General features: G+C 32.8%; 1 protein-coding gene across 1 annotated transcript in view; it reads left to right on the top strand.

The window, feature by feature from the left end:
* LOC134855987 (alpha-1A adrenergic receptor-like) overlaps window positions 1–12,550 on the top strand; it is a gene marked incomplete at its 3' end in the record, with an annotated part of 18,470 nt that extends 5,920 nt beyond the window's left edge. The window contains exons 2-3 of the mRNA XM_063872353.1: window positions 2,458–2,597; window positions 12,426–12,550. Coding sequence (XP_063728423.1) covers window positions 2,458–2,597; window positions 12,426–12,550 — 265 coding nt within the window. The remainder of the gene's footprint in view (window positions 1–2,457; window positions 2,598–12,425) is intronic.
* Window positions 12,551–23,282: the final 10,732 nt, after the last annotated feature.

Below are 23,282 nucleotides of genomic sequence, written 5' to 3'. Positions count from 1 at the left end.
ATTGGTGTTCATTAATTTTTGTCAAAAATTAACCCAATCGAGAAAAACGCGTTAGAGAAAGTTTTATTCATTTTGCCCTGATTATTTAGAAATGTTGGCTTGAACTTTTGACACATGGCTGAAAAAAGGAATTGACGCTAATTGAACTAATATCGCCGAACAAAACTTAATTTTGGAGCCATACTCAAAGTACTAAAAGTTGTTCTTTTTTCATACTCATTTTGTACTCAAAGTTGTTCTTTGAGAAGCACATGAACGTGGCTTAGTCCTTTTTATTGAACTCAAAGTTGTTCAATCAAAAAAGTTGCTCTTGGAGAAGCACCGGAACGTGGCTTGGTCCTTTTATTACGTAAAAACGGATAGAAGAAGTAACAAACCTTTCTGAGCTTGGCCTCAACCACAAAGCCGATTTTTTTTCGACTTAATGCGAAGTTTTATGTCTCAACCGCTAATGACAGACAAGGCAAAAATTACTATTTTTTTTAGAATAAAGTTTTGTATTTTTGTTTTACAACGTGCTTTTTCTCTCCAATTTCTTTTGTGGCTCAAAATGGATTAAGTAAAAGCCGGTTGTTCTAGACACGAAAACAAAATGGTTAATCATTTATCAGTTGAAGCATTTTAATATCACCATGACACAGTTTTTAAAAAAATTGTGATGACGGTTTCCAGGAAGCGCTCAGCTCACTTTCTCGTTTTCAATAACAAATTTTCTCGCTTTCACGAGAACAAATTGTTAATCCTTTATCAGTTGAAGCGTTTTAATATCACCTTCATTACAATTTGTGAAAAAAAATTGCTATGACAATTTCCAGGAAGCGCTCAGCTCACTTTCTCGTTTTCAATAAAAATTGTTTCAGAAGCATGAACCTTTAACTCACAGCACGATTAAATATGTCAAACAGTACTACAGCAGTGACAAAAATGGATAAAAATTGATCTGTTTATAATCTGTAGATATTTTGAAGATGATTTATAGATAATGTTTAAAAATTGCGTTTAAAATTGATAATTTTGTATACAAACTATACGGTTAGTAACAATTTCAATTGTGACCTTCTAGAACTCAAATTAACAACTGCTTTTTTTTCTCAATTTTTAGCAAAAAAACTGTACCCAGGAAACATGAGGAACTCTGAGACGCTCCACTTGCTTGAGGAAAATGTTTAGCGCAAACTACACGTTTCAAGAGATTTATTTAGAATTTTGCAACCTAAAGGTTCCCGCGGTCAGAAAAACATTTCTTCGAATGCAAAAAAAATAACTGAAAAACCTATCTTACAATTTATTTTCAATATATGTATTTTATCTAATCGGTGATTATGTTGAAAAATTGGTATACAATCTGTGAATAAGATGATTTTCAGTCAGTTAAGACCTGTAGATACACTGTTTACAATCTGCGTATTATTTGTAGATAATTTGTATATAAAGTAAAGATAATCGTTATACAAAATGTATACGATCTGTGTATAGCATGCATGAAAATTGATACAGAAAAATTTGAAGAAAAGTTTTGATAATGATTATAAGATGGAGATATACAAAATGAAATTTTTGCAAAAAAAAATAAATGCTTTAATACAGGGGCGGATCTAGGATTTTCTCGAGGGGGGGGGGGGGTGCGGATTTTTAAAAAAGTTTTGAAAATTTTTTCGATTTTTTTATAGGTCGACCGAATCGATTTTTTCGAGCTCTTTCCTAAGCCCGGTTTAGTCCCTGTTTTGGCCAAATTCAAATTATCTGCGCCGCAGGCAAAATTTTGAAAAAATAGTCTAAAAAAGGCGTTTTTAGGCACTTTTTGAAAAATGTTAACCAAAAAATTGCATTGCGTTTTTTCGGCGCGCGTTTTCCCCTCAAAATTAGTATATATTGGCGCCGAAGGCGCATTTAGAAAAATTTTAGGGTCGGTCGGCCAATAGTGAATTTTTTAAAAAGTACCAAAGGAGGGACGCTTTGGGTCGGCAGGGGGTCGAATCCTTGAGGGGTGGGGGGGGGGAATGGTAGGCGTCTCTTTTTAAATCTGCCCCTACTTTAAAATATAATATCGAAGTTTTACACTACAACGTATCTTAAGTTTGTATAATTTTTTGCAGATAATCGATTCGATTTTGTCACTTTGGGCACAACCGGCTACTATTGATCAAAGCTATTCGTTTTGTTTGTTTTGTTCAGCTAATATAACTTTCTCTTCTCTCTAATGTTTAGAGAGGAGAACATTATTTTAAAATTGATTGAAAAAATAGGCGTGCAGTGACAGTTGCAGTCTCTCTAGGGTCTTTCGAGTCGACACTATCTGATGTAAAAGTAACTCCTTTTTATAGTGATAGTATTTCAGAGTTAGTTATACTGGTAAAACTTTTCAGTTCATATTGAAAAAGAGTAACTAAAAATTGTTGAGTTTTCCCGTTTAGAATAATTGAAATCGAGTTGGCTGAACTCTCTCTTTGTTCACAGGTGTCGCACTTTGTACATGCTGTATGCGATCGCGGAGTACGTGTCCCCAATGATCCTCCTTCTGCTGTCAGTCGAGAGATTCGTAATCACAGTCTACCCTCTCCACAAGGACACCTTTCTGAGGAAGAAGAACTACTTGGGTAAGCCTTCTTCCATGTTGGACAATTAAAGCATCTATATATACATATATTCACTAGTGGATTAAGTTCTCCTTTTACTCATGGGTTCAAGCCCCTGACCACCCAAAGGGATGGTACTATTATAGGACATTCATTTTTGGTCGACTGAACCTCAAACGTATTGCACGTTGTTTATCCCAAATTTTCAAACTATTTTCAAACCCCCTTAATTTTTGGTTTTGGACAACAATATCTCTCAGATGGTATAAAAATTTTCCATCAAAAACGCTAAATTAAAAGTTGGGAAATTGTCTGAATAAATAAACCCAACCCAACCCAACAAGCACGAATGGTCCGTCATTTTCTTCAAAGTTTAGTTTGGAACAAAAAAACTTTCAAATGTTCAGGCCATGTAACCAAGATTGCGTTATAACCATATCTTTTTGGAAAATCTTTTTGTCATAATTGAAATAATTTGAGAACAATTATAAAAAAAACTGTTTAAAAAAAACTTTTTTGGTCTGAATAATTTTGGTTTTCAAGTCCTTCTTGAGTCTAGCGAATATTGAACTATCAGCTAAGCAGCAATCGTATCAAGTAATGGACAATTCTCAAAAAAAATTCATCTCAAAGTTGGTATCGTTGCTGCTAATTTAGCAGTTTAACGAAATGTAAAATTATTCTACAGTCTTCCGAAAAAGAAGAAGAAAAAAGAAATTTAAAAAGTAGAAAGCACACAGATTGAAGGAAAATTTTTTTTTTCATTATTCCTTTTGTTTTAGTTTAAAAAGGTATTCCTTACAAAATTGTTGACGAGCGATAAAATGCTGCTAACTTAGTTACCTGCTATACTCGTTATAATTTTCTATATGGGCTCAATCTGATTATACGATGGATGTATAACTACTATGTAAGATTATGATTTTGGCCAATTTTTATAAAGTGTGGTCAATTCAGGTACTGCTGCCTTGCTCATTGCCGCAATCAACTTCGGGAGCAAAATATCATTCTGCTCCCCTATATAATTCAAGTTAAGGTATTCTTAGTAGTCAGTGATAGCTCATTGCAATTATGAACAGCGAAAACTTGTCGCTGATCAATTCAATCGAAATTCAATTAATGGGTACATCCGTGAGTTATGCATATCGAATCCCATACCCTCTAAAACATCGCCGTTTGGTTACTGTGTTTTGCTAAATCAATCTAATGTTCCAATTTTTGTAGCAAAAGTAACGGAATATTTGTGCTCGGGTGGTTTTTTCTTCAGACAAATTTCGACTTTTAACTAGTCTATTTTGACGGAACTTTTTTAATCGTTCAAAAAGTATCGTTATCCTGAACTTCAATTTGAAAAGATTTTTCACCTGTGATCATTTTTCACAAGGTTATGGGGGGGGGGGGGGGGTTAAAGATTGCCATTTCGGCCAATTCAGGACAATTAACGAGCGATATTATTCGCGCTACGCTATTCACGCGTAAGTGGAGATTATATCCGTCTTAGAAATCGTTCCAAATTGGTTGAAGGAAGCATATTTGCCATAAATGATTTGTTTTTAAGTTTTAATAGTTTAAATTTTTTCATGTTCTTACTGTTCCATAGACCTTAAAAGGCAGTCGGAACATTCAGAGCTTCGCCCTGATACGAGCAGTCTTGTTGTAAATTACCTTTTGGAATATTATGATAGGCTGCTCTGCGTAAAATTGTTGGATGACAGGACAAAGTATCCCATACGAAAGTACCACTTTACAAAATATCCCATACCATTATATCCCACGTCAATTCAAATATCCCATAAAGGATTAAAAGTTAATTTATGTTTATTGATTACTAGGGATTGGTGTATATCTCTAAATCGCAATTAAAAATAGACTCAATTCAACTGCCTCAATTATTTCGAGACGCCATATAGAGAAAGTGCTAATGGTAAAAGAGTCTTTTCCAGTGGTTAAATTGTATTTTTCAATCTGTTAATGGAGTCATAACTTTGAGAAAACTTTGACAATGAAACACAATGCAAAGATATATCACTAAACACAAAGCACCAATACAATAAACACCAACTGACAGATTTTATCTTTAGTAAGACTCAACAAACACGGCAAAGCGTTGCTTATCTTCGACGGACATGAGTTCACTAAAAAGCGAGACACCAAATCTACCATTCACTGGCGTTCATATGGCGTTCAAAATGGCGTCCATATAACTGCCCAATGACCATTATAACTTGCGACGAAACCATTATTTCATTCAATTAAGAGAACAGCCATGAGTTTTATCCCCAGTCGCAGTTGAAAGCAAAGAGCCTCAAAACTGTGAACGATAATCAGGCAATTCAGCTTTCACTTCCTTCACGTGCAGCCCTGACAAAAACCCTCAAAAGGAACAAAGCGCGAAAACCACTCCCAGTGAATTCATCGACCGACGGTCACTTCGAACTTCCCGACAAATATTTACTTTTTGTCTACATGATAGCGGAAAAGAAGACAATGAGCGATTCTTTTTTCTCGGTGGCCTGGAAAACTTAAATCATCTTCGCGTGAATATTAAAGTTTGGCTTTGTGATGGAACTTTATAGGTATGTCCGTCTCATTTTTTTGATCAATTGTACACAGTAAATATCCAGATTGGCGGCTTTATCCCCCCTGCGTTTACGTTTTGCTTAGGAATTAAGAAGCGTCCTCTTACAGCAGGTTTTTGTAAGCCCTCATTGGCCTCATTGGAGACATCGTACAGGAAAAAAATCTCAATTAGTTAGAAGAAGCTGCCTTGAACGCATTTTCGTTCCAATATAAAACTGAAATCAAAGCTTGCTATTTTCATTTATGCCACAACTTCCATCGCAAGCTTCAGAGTTGGGTCTGAAAAAAACGTATGAAAAGCATGCTAAGATAGACTTCACATTTTAAAAGATCCCAGTTTCAAGCTTCGTTCCTATCTCAGATGTCGAATCTCCGTTCGTTTACATTTGTCATAGACAGAATTTACAAAACTGCCGGTCAGTTTGACATTCCATCAGGTATCCTCGACAAAATTGTTATTGACAAGCTCGCATCATTATTCCAGAAAACTTATATTAAAGAGAAACAATTGGTCAACAACAGCTTGATCCTTTGTTCCCCCCAGCTTTTTGTAATTGTTACGAAAACGCGGCGGGAGGTCTCATTCGAACAACCAATTCAGTTGAAGGCTGTTATATCGGCGTTACGTCGCTTTTCCAGGGCATTCACCCGTCAATTCATATATTTTTTGGAAAAAAATAGCTTGATTTTTACAATCAGAAATTCAAAACTCTGAGAGCAACCAGTGGTACCACCAATCAGCCCGTAAAAAATTCCGAGAACTCAATGAAAAAGTGCGAATGATAACTAACTCCTAAAAAAAGCTCAAATATAGTAAATTATGTTCAAGCTTCGGCTCATTTGACATTCTCCTAGATTTCTTTTTGTCAAATTGTCAGCTTAATTTTGTCAAACTGTCGGCTTTTAAATGCGTTTTTAATTGATTTACCAAAAATCGTAAAAATTTTGGCCCTTAAGTCATCGTAGAGGTAACAACTTTTGGGAGGTGATGGAGGCCAATACAACAATAATTTTGTATTTTCCCTCACCCCGCTCCCACATACCGGCTACCAATTTCGATTAAATTTTTATCGGTTTCGAACTAGTACTTTTGATCCAACGTGAATCGATCGTTTGATCTTTTGACCAAGAGTCATATTGTTTTACCATAATGCCAAGTGATTTTGAACAGTCGTTTTTTCATCCTGTGATAGTTCAAAAGGATGATGGATTTAAAACACGAGTGAAATTTTTTGCAACAAATTTGCAACGAATTTTTTGCAACGAATTTTTGCAACGAATTTTTTGCAACAAAAATCAACAACATCAGGTTTCGTTTTTAAGTTTCACTGAACTAAATGCAGACACTTATCTAAATTGTACTTTTTATCGTTTTTTCTGCTCAAGAAATTTTCAAGTTGGCGATATATGTATTGCGATTTGATTTTGATTTGTTTTTTCATTTGGATCCAAGTTCATTTGCTGAGATGAAGAGATGTTATTCTCTAGCTATAATTAGAAAAATTAAAGTAGCGTAAAATATAATTTTTTAGTTTTGCAAGTTGAATAGAATTGTAAGATTTCTCAATTAAAATTTTGGTAAAAAGATTGGGGAGTGAATAGTTTGCGTCCCGCAAACGGGTTAAAAGTTTTAAAAACATTTCACAGAAACTCAACAAAAATTACCATTTAAATCCCGGCGTTTCAACGAAAGAAAACGACATTGCTGAAAAATATGGCCCATGAGTCCATAATCAAAACTGTTGATAAGCAAGACCAATTTTGACAAGAGTTTGTAAATTGAGACCTAGATCAATTTTATTCATATTTCGTATTTTTACAAGTTTTTTTTATCGTAAGTTCTGCTGAATCACTCTATGAAAGACGGTTTAAGTTCTATTCAACATAGATGTTAGCTTTTTGTTGTACGCTTTAACCCCCATTCTACGCTGTTCATTAAGCACTACAAAGGAACATGACACTAGCAAACGTTTTTATTTTTTCTCAAAAATCATGTAAAAAAAATTGTATAGCAATTTTTCCAATAGTTTTTTATGTTTTCAATTTCTGCCAATGGAAAACTCATTAACAGTCATTAAAGGTCAACTTATCTGATATTTTACATCTATAAGGTCATCAAAAATGATAAGGTCACCGAACTAGGAAACTTAATGTTTGATTAAATTCAGCTGTACATAGAGCGGTACAATTTTTGTGACTTTTGAGTCAATAAATCAAAGCTAAACTTCGTGACTCTTTATAAAAAAAATGATTAAAAGTATTCAAATCTTGTGAAGTTGCTTTCGTACACTTCAATTAATTTATATTTTAATTCAACAAATGTGGCTTACAATAGAATGAAAATAACCTTTCCTCCTGCAAAAAAATTGGGTTTATAATCATCATTTGCGTGGGAAATTCAGTGTTTATATCCAATACAATTCAAAACCTAATTATACTTCTCTGATCTTTCATGACATTTAAGCTTTACATTTAGAGCGTAATGATCAATCCATCATCGGTGCCCAAGAACTGATTTGGTTCTTATTACATGCACTTTTTCATCTTTGTTTTTAAATTAACTAGAAAAAAACTAACCAAATATGCCCCAAAAAAGGCCCTCAATTTTCAAAACCGCCTTTTTTGTAATGTTGTTGGAAGTTTTTTTGAAATAATGTATTGTACAAGAGGAAAAGTTGGCAATCAGACACGGTATGGGTTTAAAGTGAAGCTGGAAGGTAATTACTTCACATGGTTGAAATATCTCATTGAAGTTCAAATTAACTTGAACAACTTTCCCTCGAGATGAAATGGAAACCGCTGGTAGGGAAGTTTATAAGAGTACCTTTGATGGTGTTTTTTAATTCAATTATGTAAATTGAAAAAAGATTTCACGCTGCACGTGATCGAAAACGATTATTTTTCTTTTGCTGCCAACTTTTATCAAGAAACAATGATAGCGAGGATAGACATTCCCCAGTAAAGAGTGCAGATCTAATCAAAGTTTTGATTTCAAGTTGTTCAGGGAGTAATTGATTGTGGCTCCCAAATAAAAAGCTGAATATTTGAAAAGAAAATTGTGAAAAAAGTGAGCGATTTGGAGTGTGTGAGTATATGTGTGTGCGGGGGGGATGTGTTTTTTTCTTTTTTCCGTAATGTTTCGACCCGGTACCCCTGTCGTACTATTCAGCAAAACCCATTTTTGCCCGACAGACCCTGAAGTTTTTCTAAAGGCCCCTTTGGCGCCAATCTATATTAATTTTGAAAGGGAAACTCGAGTAAAAAAAGCATTTTTAGGCGAAAGCCTACCAAAAAGTGCTCAAAAACGGAAACGTTGTGCTTTTTTTTTCATAGGAGTTTTGTACTAGAAGCTTTGTACTAATTCATTGGAGTTTTGTACTAATTTAAGCTACCTCATAAATCAATTTGTATACCTAGAAAAGCTGAACTAACTTTTTATACCTAATTTTTGTATCAGATTTGTTAAAAAAAATACTAAAAGTCCTCCCCTGATCAAAGCTATGAAATTGCCTACCGTCTGCTAAACTAAAGGTCAAAACAGTATAAAAATTTGCTTTCCGAACTAGAATTAAGTTTTGAATTATGAAAAGAAAGATGAAATAGCAGTAACATAGATTGAAAAAAGAAAAAGCATCCGGTTTTACCAGGATGTTGAGATATATTTTATGAAAAACACGGCGGTAGAGTATTAATTACAGTATCTTTTTTCAAAATTATTATGACGACAGCAATCAATATTTATTCGGACGAAGGCTCTCTTTGTTCTTTGTCTTCCTCTTAAATTCATGTAATTCTTGTAACTTTATAGTAAAAGTTATGAGAAAATATCGCAGTTTTTATCTTGAGTCTGATTGTATGATACAAAACTTGTCCATTTCTGGCCTTAAAGACAAAACTGTCTTAAATTTTCTGGGGATTAATAGGGTAGCTTTTGATTGGTAAGAATTGCAATTAAAGTATAAACTGAAAAATGTGCCTAACGGCTTGTGTATGTACTAGATTGTCTGCTTAGTGCGATGTAACAAAAAATTACGACTCTTGTGGAAGGGGTGTCTAGCGAAATCTTTCTCAGAAAAGCCAAAATACAAAAGCTTTATACGCTTGCAGTGAAACATTCAGCAATGATGATGTAAATACATCATTTCCAATACATGATTTAGTTTTTTTAACCGTGTTTCTTTTTTTAAAACATAAGCGTTCCAAATTTGAACCCTTTTTTGGTTGTCTTTTGAAAAAAATGTATTTATGTTATAAAGAACATACGTCGAGAAAAAGAACACGAATTAAAAATACTAAGGCCACCGCGCATGCTAAATTATCACTATACAATCGTTCGGGTTAGAGCTGATTAACACAAAGTCCTAAATAATTTCTTATAAAGCATAAAATTTTTCTTGAATAGGGCCCGAACAATTTTTGCGCATAATTTTCAGAATAAATACATACTATGCGCGCATACGTAGCATTTAATGTATCTATTTAGAAAAAGAAAAATATTTCAAACCACAAAGGCACAAAAAAAAACAAATTCCAAAAAATGCTTTACCACAATTTCTTGGGCAATGTTTATGTCACAGAAAGCAAAGTAAAATTTATGGCTTCAATTTCTATAAACTTTCGATTGGTTTTCACAAAAAACAATCAGAAAAAGATTAAAATTACTTTGTCTTTTTATTTACCACTGACCCAATTTAAATGCCATTGTGACACATTTTTTATCAACTAAAAGTTTTTTAAAATCAAATCAATTTGTAAAAATTTCTGAGCTAGAAAAATTTGGCAATTTACTGCGTCGTTCTGAGAATTGTAATTTTCTCAATTTTTTTTTGCAATTTTGAGCTCAAGGCGTCAATTTTAATCAAATGAAACTAAAAATTTCTTTTGAAATGCTTAACTTAAAAGTTAGTTTCGGTATTTAATTGATCCTTCAAAATTCCCTCATTTTTTGTCATTTGCAAAAAAAATTGAACATAAAATCTGGAGAAAAAAATCAGTGAGAAATTTTAAAATTTTGGCATGATGAAATTTTGTGAAATAAACTTGAAGAGATGAATTTACAAGAAATGAACTACTCAAAAAAGAAACAGTCAATTTTTTGAAAAAAAGGTATTTAATTCCTCAAAAAATCCATTTTGATGAGAAAGAAAGCTCATAAAAACAATCTATCATTCATGTTTAGGAATTGAAAAAAAATGATTTTAATTAAAGCAGCAAATGCAAACCAGTGGCACGTTGTGTAAAACTTTTTCAGTCAAAATTTCAATTAATTTAGGTTTTTGGTCAAATTTTCAATCATTTGTAGAGCTTATTGTTTTTTATTGTTCCGACTTTCGATACGAAAGTAACGGAATATTTGTGCTCGGGGTGGGTTTTTTTTTCTTCAGACAAATTTCGACTTTATAACTAGCCATTTTTCACGGAATTTTTTTTATATTATTCAAAAGGTATTGTTGTCCTGAGATCAAATTTGAAAAGATATTTCACCTGAGATCAATTTTCGTAAAGTTATGAGGGTTTAAAGGTTGCCATTTTGACCAATTTGGGACAATTAAAGCGCGATATAATTCGAGCTATTAACGCGTAAGCGGAGATTTAATCCGTCTTAGAAATTGTTCCAAATTGGTTGAGCGAAGCTTATTTGCCATAATTGATGAGTTACAAGGAACGAAAACTATCTTTTTGTACTTTATATGGCGCGTGGGGTGATGATTTTCATAAAAAATTTCAAATTTTAGAAAAAAAAAATTTATTTTATTTTATTTCACATTATGTTGTTATGTTATTACTGCTGCTCCATAAACCTTCAAAAGCAGTCGGAACATTCAGGGCTTCGCCCTGATACGAGCAGTCTTGTTTTAGTTGAAATGTTGTAGTAGAATATGATTTTTTCACTTATGAATCAATCGGAAATTTTTCGTGAATAAAAAGTTTTTTAATTCGTTATTGATTAAATTTAACTACATAATTTGGCAAGAAAATTTTTTACGTCATTCGATATTCAGTTTGCCATAGCTCACTTTTTCACTTTATGTCGAGTTATAAGCAAACAGTTGAGCTCATTATTTAAAAGTTACGTTTGGCAAGACTTGAAGGTTTTTTCATTAAGGTGACAAGTTTGTTCAACAAACTTAACCCACCTTTGATAACACTGTATTTTTATATGACAAAATATTTTATCAGCTTTGATTGACAAAAGATATGTCATACTTTTTTTGTATAATTTTTAGTCACCTGATGAGTCACTGCGTCATTACTATTATTTGTGAGTTTCGCATAAAGTTTTATCGTTTTTCATTTCTCTATTTTATATCAAACAAAACTCAAGATGCGACATTTTCCGTGTTAAATTTTGCCCTTTGAAGAATAAGAAACCACAATATTAATAAGCTTATTTAATGTTCGAAACCTTTCTTATTGTGGTACCATATTCTCCATCGCCCAAAATTTTAAACGGAAGATTTCGAATCTTGAGTTTTTGTTTAATATAATGTGTGGTTCTCTGCCGTTCAGATTGTCCTGCTTCCGCGACGCTACCTCAGACTATGAATTCTCTGGTGAAAGCCTGGAAAATAGTTGCTGGCCGTGTCTCCACACATTATGACAACCATTATAATTTGAAGTCTTTGAAAACAATAACAAATTCTAGTTATAGCTTAAAAATGTAAGCTAGTTTACAAAAATTTTGATGTTTCGATCATTTTTGAGCTATCGTTTGCAAAATAGAGTCCTAAAAAATTCACTATAGTCTAAATTCTAATCCCTGAACGGATTTCAAAAAATTTATTTGAAACTCAATTGACCTCTGTTCAAGTATCATATACGTATTGAAGGCCATTTCGCCCCCGCAGTTTGTTCATTGTTCAGAAGAAGCCCATTAATTAAGTTTATTAATTGACATTTGCTATCAATTGTGCTCTAACGGTTGAAGTTTCAAAGCATATAGGATATTTTAAGTTTCGCAATTCGTCGCAGTTTTTTGAACCTTATAATCCATATCATAACCCACATCATTTATAATTCATAAGTCTATTTCAACAATTGCGAATGAGAGTCACATCATACTTTGCAACTACAGCACAACGCAAAAAACTATGTTCAAAATAAGATTTGATCAGCAAAAATATAAGCGACATTTTAATGTCAAAAAAGAGTTGAGAACAATAACGTAAGAATTTTTTATCCATGAATTTTGAGTTTGTAACAACATTTGACAAAAATTCAGCTAAGTTATTTCGTAGTTATAATTGTTTTTATTTGCGTTTGGTTTAGGTCTTGTGGCGTTTCTGTGGTTGACAACAGCCCTGCTGACCCTGGGCTTCATCATGGGCTCTGAGGCGTGTCAGACCACGGGGGAGCAGTACTACTGCCACCTCACACTGTGGGGCACAGACGAGGTAAGAATGTAATCCGCACATCAGCTAATTATCATTGTTCATCGATAAAAGTTAGCTATTTCATTGATCTATGATGTATGAAATAACACGGAATCATCCATGAAAATGTTATTAAAACTGTTTTAGTCTTTCTTATCAGTGAATATTACTGGGAACCAGGGGCGGATGTACGATTTTCTCAAGGAGGGGCGGATTTTCAAACATTTTTCGAAAATTTGTCGATCTTTTTTTAGGTCGACCGAAGTGAATTTACGAGCTCTCCCAAAACACACTAAAAGACCCTTTTTTTGGTCAAATTTTCTGCGCCGCAGGCAAAGAATTTTAAAAAACAGGCCAATAAAAAGCGTTTTTAGGCAATTTTTGCAAAAATTTGACCAAAAAAGTTGCGTTTTTTCGCGCGCTTTCACCCCTCAAAATTAGTATACATTGGCGCCAAAGGTAGTTGTTCTTAGGCAAACCCAGTTTTAGAAACCACTTAAACCAGGTTGGATCTAAAATTTTCTCGAGGTGAGGGCGTAAAAAATCGCTAATTTTGCAAACGTTCGTCTTCTCTAATTATCGTTAGAGAGAAGACGCCTTTGTTTTCCCTGATTAAGCTCCTGATTAATCAGATTTCCCTGATCATTTCGATATTTGTTTCTAAGATTAGAGTTCTTTGGTTTTTTATATTCTCACGAACGTTTTTTTTGTTGTTATTTGAAGTTGCACTAATTTCACATTTCCAAGAATCGAACAAAAAGAGTGCTAGTATTTTTAGTTCAAAGTATGCAATGAGACACTACTTGTTTCATCATGAACTGAATAATTAAAAAAAATTACAAATGAAATGATTGATGTCTTTCCAAAATCTATTTTTTGTTTATTAATACGGATAGATAGTCCAGGAAAAATTAACCAGTGGGAGGTTTTGCTAATTAATGTCTTTTATAGAAATAAAAAGCGTAACCTATTCTTAGGCAAGCTAAAATTATCTTCCATTTTTGGAAAGTACAAAAGCCAGTTCTGAATTCAAAATCAGGCCCATTTAATTTTTGAGTTAAGGTCAGAAATCAACTTGCTCTCGATCCAAAAGAGATATAAAAAAGTTTCGACATTTTTGAACGACAACAAACAAGACTGCTTGTTACAAGGTAAATCTCGAAATGTTCCCCCTGACCTTTAAACTATCTGAAAAAGTGTTAGAGAAAATATTGATAAAGAGCTCCAAAGAAGGAGGAAAATGGTCGTTTTGGTAAAAGTTACAAGCGCACGGCATATTAAGTAGAAAATAATGCTATATTTATAGTACGGGCTATTTGTACCGATGAGTTCCACTCAATTCAGTTTGGATAGAACCAGATTAGCTAGCCAAATGAACATCTATCAGACGCTAAGAAAATCTGTCATACGTCGAATTTTTTTCGTCTTAATTTTTTTTGGATTATTGTTAAATTTTGGCTTATAATTGCCAAAAAAATGGTTTCTTAAGCTCAAGTTGAAATTTTTGATTTTAGTCTCTTGGTTTCTCAAAACAAGTCGATTCTAGATAAGCACTTGCTGTTCTTCAAAATGAGCGTCAAAGAATCAAGTAAAAGTGTTAAGTATGGGGAAAAACGGCATAGAACTAAAAGTCATATTGGGGCAAATTGGCATAAAACAAGTTGCAATGCAGGGCAATTTATTATAAGGCAAATTGGCATAGGGCCATTTGTCTTTGGGAAAATAGCCTTGACACCAGTAGACCATATCAAACTCGCAATAATCATATTCTTTTTATCCTTGATCAATTTGCTCAAAGTGGGGTCAAACTGCAACTGATAAAATTTCAATTTTTTTTATGTGAACTGCAAACAGCAAGAATAATTCCCTTCCTAAACAAAATCTTAATGTCTAATTTTTAACTTAGTTTTCAGTCATTTGAAGCCAAGCGATTATCCTGAAGTTTCTTTTTTATAATTGAGCTTAGGCGAATAAGAATGATTTGAAAAAAATTCAACCTCAACCAAGAGAATCTGATCTAAGTCAAAAATAATCGGACGCAAACATTCTGTGGACCACTAATGGTCTTGAAGCTTGAGGACAAAACTGCGATTAACTTGATACCTTTAATGGCATTGAAGAGTCTGAATATTATTCAAGGCTGAAAGTATGAAGGTTATATTTCGATCATATTGTTGTAAGTTGATTACGCGTATAAATAAATGCATTTACTCAACGAGTAATTTAGGAAGACTTTGCTATTTTTATCAACATGAGTGGCCTCGTGATTGCGTCGTTGTCAAAAATAGTTAGATTAATTAATGTATATATTTTTTAAATGTCATCCTAATTAAAAACTTAGAGACAATGTTTTCAATTTTGGTTACTACAATCAATATTCAACCTGCTGGGATCAAAAATTGGACCACAATAAACAATTCCACACCAATTTCTTAACAATAGCCAATTTTTTTACTGCTTTTTTTATAAATAATTTTCTTAATGACAACTTTTAAAACATAAAAAAATTCTCAACGAAGCTATTTTTTTCCTGGTCAACAAATTTGTTTTCTACTTTTTAATCTTTCTAAAGTGATTTTAGCACAGAATTTAAAAGCATTGGCTTCTTTAAAGATTTTCTATGACTGTGAGTTTTTGAGTGTTTTCACTTGCTCGTTTGACTGCAGTTTGCCATAGAGGATATAAAATAGGTTAAAACGGATATGAAACGCTATCTAGACTCTTGATATTTTAGTTTTTTTATTCAAAAGCATAAACTACAGTGCAAGAAACAACATAATTTTGAAATATAAAACAAAATTGAATCTTGAAACTCTCTGGATTTATTGATCAAGTTTTTTTTTCTCGAAATTTTAATATCCCAATCTTGCGGATTTTTCTCATAGAGTTGAAAAAGTGAGTTTATTTTTTGAGAATGATTGAAGATGGTATCAAACTGCATCTGAAATAAGGTGCTAATTTTTTTTCATGAAAAAATGTCAAATTTTGTAACATCATGAATGAAAATTTTGAATATATTATTGTTCCGCCTCTATGAGAAAAAACTGAAGAAAATTTGTTCTCAAAATGTTCGTTGAGACAAAGTTTGCTTCATAAATATATATTTTTTTGAGTTTCTCTTTGTTCCGACTTTTGAAAATGAGGAAGAACCCTGTATTGGGCTGTGTTTTGGTTTTTTCTTTTTTTAGTTGTTCATAGTTGTGGGTCGAGTGATATATTATATTAAAGTCTTCAGTCGTTATTTGAACGATTTTAAAAAATTTCTAAAAATTTGTCCCAAATTCGAGATAAATTGGTGTAAGTTTTTAGGTTTTTTTAAGTTTCGAGCAAGTGAATCAACCGAGTTACGTTCTTTTATATAAAACTTAGCTACTTAGGAAAAAAAACTCAATTTTATCAAAAAGAAAACTAACTAGTTTTGGAAGGTTTATTTGGCACTTATATATCAAAAAATCCAAAAAAAAAATTAAGTTTTTAAGTTTTTGTGTGCGAATTATATCACTTGCTGCTTTACATAGCGTGAAGGTGTAACAAAAAATTGACGACGATAAAATTTTAACCATTGTTTTGAAATATCGTCGTTTTTCAAAAAAAAATAAGTGAAAATACTATTTGGAAATGGAACATTCAATTTTGTTTAATTAGGAAAAATTTTGACATTTATAAGAGACGAAGAGTGAATTCTAGTGTTTAGAAAATTTTCGTACTAAAAAGCTTATAAGTGGAGTTACAGACTTCATCGAGTTTTACAAAATTAGACAAAATATGTGCACCAGAGACAAGCCCGCATCTGCATTTAATTTCATTTTATTTCTATTTTCACTCTTTATACTTCTAAATCTATAAACAGACATTCAGACATGAAAAAAACGCTTTTCAATTGACTTAATGGGCGAGAGTAGAAAACATGAGTTTATTATGCCGCTAAATTAGAAGATAGATAGTTTCAAAATGAAGCACAAGGCAAACCTGAGCTTTAAAACATTTGCGATACAACGCACGCCGGGGAATAGAAAATGAGACACAGACCGGAGAATATAAATAGAAAAAAATGAAAATGATAAATAAATGAAAAAAAAAAATTAAAAAACTAGACAAGAAAACCAATAACCAGCACTCATTTGGTATTTACCGACACCAATCTGACAATACGTGGATAGACACTTGTTGAGCCAAAGACTTAATAGCCTTTAATAATTGTTGTCATAGCTGCAAATTTTTGAGCGTATAAGTTTTTAAAAATTGAATTTTTACCCCACAAATAACCGGAAAAATTATACGTTATAATCATTTTGTTGCTTCAAATAGCAAAACCAGTAAAAGATTAACCAAATATATTTCAGCCGAATATAGCTTTCATGCAAAAAAAATTGTATAATTTCAGTGCTTGTAGATTACAGAAGTAACAAACAAGTAACAACACTTGCAGCTACAAAGAATATTGCTCAGAGCTCAAGTAAAACCCGTGATGTGGCAACTTAGCCGACAAAAAGCATAAAACACACACAAAAAACCGACCGACAATCAACTTTTCCCGGAAAAAAAATCAATTTCTTACATAAAAAAAACAAGGTCCGGCCGGGTTACGAACCCCAGACCTTAGATTGCTAAGGCAACAGTTTTACATCTAAGCATAGTGGGATATAGTCTGGAAGTTATAACGGTTCAATAATAAAAAGAGTTTGTAGAAAAAATTAACAGACACAAATCTAGTTCTCGAATACAAGGCACTTGCTTTCGCCAGTGTATTTTCAAGAAACTCGTGAAAAATAGTTTAAAAAATCTCGTATTTCTTAAAAGCTAAGTTCAGAAGAACATGATCATCATTTGACACTAGTTTTGGACGTTAACCTTTACGCGTTTATTGAACGAAGGTATTCCATTTTTATTGTAATCTTGCAGATGTCTGGTCGTGCTAACTCAGTCCCCTGTGGATTTCATAAAGCTTGTTGCAATAAATCTAATCAAAATATCCCGCTCTTTTTCACTCTGAGTAGCAGGACGTCAGCCTGCGTCTAATTCCCTTCAATTGTCTTCTGATGGATTACAATTGTGTATCGTCGTTTTTCACAAGCGCTATGAGTGCAGACAAAATTGTGGTAGATTTAATCTTTGACGCAAACTTAAAGCCGATTATGGTTTTGCTTGATGAAAAAAAATTGCATTTTAGATGGCAGGTTGTCAACTAATGCTTGCGATGATGAGTATAAAGCCTACTTTCTGGTCCAGAAAAAATTCAAACTCTTTTTTAAAGTTTCACTCCGTCTTTTGAAAAATTACCAAAAATCTATTTTTCTTGATTAGCTGGCAGCCCGCAAAATCTAATTAGATTGAACGATTAGTTTCTCTTCACTACAAATGAAAACAAACAAATAGGCATATTAAAGATTACTTTAGCTATTTTGTTTCAACCAGACTATTTCAATCCCAGGTTGAGCTCCCGTGGTTAAACTTTGCTGGTTTTTTAACATCTCTTTGAGTAAGTCTTGAGTTTTCAACAAAAGGTAAAAAGGCAATTTGAACTAATTGTAATCTGTTTGAGACTTTAAGCTTGAAAAAAATTTTTGAGTCGCATTAAATCGCCGGCAAGTTATTCGTTAGAAATATCAGTTCTAGCAAGATTTTTAGACAAGACGGAAAAATTGAAAAAACGCGCGTTGTAATTGCCGGATAAAAAAATAAGCATTAACTGCATCTAAATTCTAAAATTTCATTAAATTATACTTTTCCAGGAAGTTTTTTTTAAAAAAAATAACCTGTAGCTTCGCAAAGAGCTCAGAATGATCAGGCCGTAGTAGTTGAAGCGAAATATTTTTTTGCTCGTATCAGGGTGAAGCCCTGAATGCTGCTCTGACTGTCTTTTGAGGTCTATGGAGCTACAATCACATGAAAAAATTATTTGTAATAAAAAATGATTTTTTTTAACTTGAGATTTTTTATGAAACCATCCCCCACACGCCATATAAAAAACAAAGTGATAGATTTCACTCCAAGTAACAGATCAGTTATGGCAAATAAGCTTTGTTCAACCAATTTGGAACGATTTCCGAGACGGATTTAATCTCCCCTTACGCGTTAATAGCGCAAAATGTATCGAGCGTTAATAAAGTTTAAGCCCCCATAATGTATCGCGCGTTAAGTTTAAACCCCCCATAACTTTACCAAAAATTGTTCACAGGTAAAATATCTTTTCAAATGTCAGCTCAGCACAACAATACCTTTTGAATGATATAAAAAATTACGTTAAAAAATGGCTAGTTAAAAAGTCGAAATTTGTCTGAAGAAAATAAAACCCACCCGAGCACAAATATTCCGTTATTTTTGTAACGAAAGTCGGAACAATAATTTTATAACTAAAATGTTGGTTAGAAAAATCGATTCGAATCGAACAGCCTTATACACTTGATTTGCGTGTTGATTTCATCAATACAAATTTTTAAGTGCTTTTAGCACCTTGAAACTTTTTAAAAACCTATTGAAAGAAACCAGACTGCTCGTATCAGGGCGAAGCATTGAATGTTCCGACTGCTTTTTAAGCTCTATGGAGCAGTAATAACATGACAAATTTGAATGTATTAAAATAAAATTCAAATTTTATTTGAAAAAATTTGAGATTTTTTTTGAAAATAACCCCCACACGCCATATTATGTACAAAGTGATAAGTTTTGCTCCTATTAAACATCAATTGTGGCATATAAGCTTCCTTTAACTAATTTTGAACAATTCTAAGACGGATTAAATCTCGCTTACGCCTTAATAGCGCGAAATATATTGCGCGTTAATTGTCCCAAATTAGCCAAAATGGCAAGGTTTGAACCCCCATATCTTTACAAAAAATAATCACAGGTAAAATATTTTTTCAAATTTAAGCTTATCACAGCAATAGTTTTCGAATGATGTAAAAAAACAAGGTTGTAAAAAAACATGATGTCTAAATACAAGGTTTCAAAAAAGTCCTTTTTTCAAAATTTGTTTTTGTTGAACTTTTTGAGTTCATTTTTGTTGAAGCGTTGAATCTCCCTTTTCACTGTTTTAAGCTCTAATCTTTTCTTGCTGCCAGATTATGTTTGCTACTGAAATTGAAACGACAGACGGTCCAGTTTTAGGTTGAAAATCAATTTTAAAATTTTTGGTACTTTTTTGAGCTGAGGTGAGTTTATGTTGAATATCGAATGGGGATAAAAATATTTTAAATCCCTAAAATTGGCACTCGAATGAGTTTTACTGTTGTTAAATTGAAACAAACACAAATTTCTGAAAGTGAAAGCTCAGTAAACCTCAAATAGACAAGACTGCTCATTTCAATTTACGTTTTTTTCGATCGATAACAGTTAAGATAATGAAGACAAAACCCTGAATATTCCGACTGCATTTTAATGTACAGTGAACAATTTTGATTGTAGAAAATGAAATCAGTTAGAGAAAATTTATTTTAAAAATTTTCCCTTTGAACTGTTTCCCTTAAAAACTGTTTTTTGATTTAAAATTTGATTTAAAAACCTTTTGATTTAAATTTGATTTAAAAACCTTCCCTCATGCACTAAGGTACAAAGTTGGGTATTTTGCTTTAAATAATCAATTGTCTAGACCTAATAGCCTGCCTCACATCAAAAAGGAAAAACTTCTGAGCGCAGTTATTTTAGAACCTAATGTCCGAACCCTACAGATGATTTCAAGAGAGATTGTTCATGAAAACCAACCAGAGTTATAAATTTAAAATCAATTTTCCTTTTTGGGATTACAAGATTGTTTTGACTCCTTTATTGCAAGAAACACTTTAGACTTCAGGCACTAAGTAAAATGTGGTAACAAAAAAGCAAGCAAATTGATTTTTCTTGTGAAGAGTAAATGTTCTTTTTCAGTACAAAATTTTTACTACAAAGTTATAATGTTTCAAATAGCATTAATGACGACCAAAAAATTTTTTTGTTAGTTCATTATGGAATGGGTTCTGAGCCGGATTTCAATAGCCGTTCAAGCGTTATTGCCACAAAGTTTATCGCACGTTAATTACACGAACTTCGCCAACTGGAGAACTTATTTTCAAGGTTTCAGAAATTTTTTGAAAAATTGATTGCAGTTAAAATAAGTTTTCAAATATGAGTTTGGAACATCAATAGGTTTCTGGTGACAAAATCAATAATTTTCTGGCTTTCTAAATAACTCACGTCAAAAATTGTAAAATTGTTAGTAAAAAATCAAAGTTTGTCTGAAGAAAAACAGACACCCAGCATACCTATTCCGTAATTTTCTTCAAAAGTTCGAACAATAACTTGTACTGATCTCAGACACAGTCTGAGTTTTCGGGAGAACAACATTTAATGAATAAGATTGTGTATCTGAAGTGATTGACGTTTTAATGGTGAAAGACTTGATGTGCACTTATGATGTGCACTTATGATGTGCACTTATGATGTGCACTTGATGAAACACTTATCGAATATGAATGGAATTAATTTTGTGAGGCTTTTTCGTGAAAATGTGATTCATAATTGATTTAAATCTCTATTAAAGAATGTTATCTGGGTGGTTGGCAAAAATAGTATCATTGTCACCTGTCATCTTTTTCTTTAATAATATTTACTGAATGCATTTTGAGCTACATGGAAAAATCAGGTGAATCTTTTTTTCTGTAACCCGTAAAACCGCGCAAAACAAAATCTGCGCAAAAAAGTCGAATTTTCGATTTGCGAATAAGCTCAAGTGTGCCACATTGTTCAAACACAAATTCAGCTGAAACTCCCCCAACTTGCTGAAACTAATGAGCTCAAGGAGAGGGGAAGAGTTGGCAAACTGAATGGAGCAAAACATTTCCGTTTAGATTCTAAAACGCTTTTAATCTTTAAGCTGTTAAGAAGGAAGGGCTCTGAATTGAGGCTGATTCATCGAAGAACTAATAACCTTTTGTTGATGATCCCAAAATCCGTTTTTTTTTTCAGAATCCAACTAAGGACTGTGGTTACAAAACCCACAGAAACTAACAAGCTTTTTAGAATAAATTAGGAGTTGCACGAGTTAACCCTGATAATTCTCTCATGTATGTACCTGGTGATGTTTTATTCAATTTCAGCTCCTAAAAATTTACTTGAACTCTTGCTCTCTTTATGTGAAATTTAGGCTTTTTTCTTTTCCTCCGACCTCGCTCAGGTATCAATTTATATGATTAACAGGGGGTTTTACAAAGTTAAGTGTGAAAACCAAGTATGCTTAGTCATGACCTAATTAATAGCATGCCTAATAAGTCAACAGAAAACTACTTGTAAAATTTCGCAGGGGGGGGGGAGAAAAAAGAACATATATTGCGTCCTAAAAAAACAAGTAGGTTTGAAAAATTGAACTCTCATATATTTCTACATAGTACACGAACAGTTGATTGTTCCGACTCACAAAAAAAGAATCAACTTTTTTGGTTTTTTTCTCAGACCATTTTGGAGGATCGAATTTGTTTGTGAATGAAATTTTATAGATCAAAAAAATTTGTGCCCAGAGCTTACAATAAAATCAAATTTTCATGTTTATTTTTCATGATATCGCTTTAAAGAGAACCAAAATGAACTAGTTCCTGTGCTTCTTGGGTTTTGATTATTATTTGGCGGCAGTCTGCATCCTTCCTGGCTCAAATTGTAATCTCCTTAAATTTCAATGAACATTTTTTTACGCTATCTGAAAAGATTAAGTAAAAAGTTGTTATTGTTCCACAGCCTCGACTTTCGGCTCTTATTCTACTGTTTCCTCCACTAAGTTTAAACATTAAATTCAATGGGTGGACGAACCCGACTTCCTTCTTGAGTTTATCAGACCAATTAATTAATTCAGACTTATATTACTGTGCATGAACAAAAAAAATAATCAATCACTTTAAACTTGTAATCTTACTAAGACTATATTTGAAAAAAGCACTATTCGCCCATAATTAAAAAAATTTGAATTCAATTATTTTTTTCCGACACAATTAGCCGACTGATGTGCAAACAAAAGCTATTGTTTTGACAAAAGTAATCATTGCCAGAAAAAAATACATACATTACGAGGCCAAACTGTGCACTGGATAGGAGCACATTTTTGCGTCTGTATGTTCCTGGATTCCAGAGACAAGTCTTTAAACATGTTAAAATTTTGTCGGATCAAAAGAACAAAAGAAGACAAAGGGAAGGGCGTATCTAGGGTTTTATTGAGAAGGAATTTGCGGATTTTCAATGAAAATTTTTAAAAATTTAGTCGACTGAGCTGTTTGGCTCAGCACTCGCAAATTTATTTTGACCAAATTTTCATCACCTGCAACCAAATTTTTGAAAAAGCAGACCTAAAAGCCTTTTTCAGCACTTTTTTTAAAGAAAATTTTGACCAAAAAAATGCGTTTTTTGGCGCGCGCTCCCCCTCAAAGTTAGTGTATATTGGCGTCAAAAGCGCCTTTATAAAAAAATTATGGTCACTCAGCCGAAAAAGGCGAGACGTTGAATCTCAGCCGGTCATCAAGATGTTGAATCACTAAAACGCCCCCCCCCCCTTAAATCTGCTACTGCCTACACGATAATTCCTCATTATGAACGACAGGTATAATTTCAGTTGAAAGTGAAATTCAATCAGAAACATATGCAAGAAAAATCTAATTTTGGGAAAAAAAACAGTAAAGTGTGCGGAAAAATAAATCAGGATATAATTTGTCATACTTAACCTATCGGCTGCAAAAATTGACTTGTTTTAGTGGACTTTATTTGTTTTATTGTCGTAAATTGTCTGTTTTCAGGCCTA

The sequence above is a fragment of the Symsagittifera roscoffensis genome, unplaced genomic scaffold (genome assembly GCF_963678635.1).
Source record: "Symsagittifera roscoffensis unplaced genomic scaffold, txSymRosc1.1 SCAFFOLD_211, whole genome shotgun sequence".
Lineage (NCBI taxonomy): Eukaryota > Metazoa > Xenacoelomorpha > Acoela > Convolutidae > Symsagittifera > Symsagittifera roscoffensis.
Note: the sequence above shows the minus strand (reverse complement) of the source record. Positions and strands in the feature narration are given on the sequence as shown.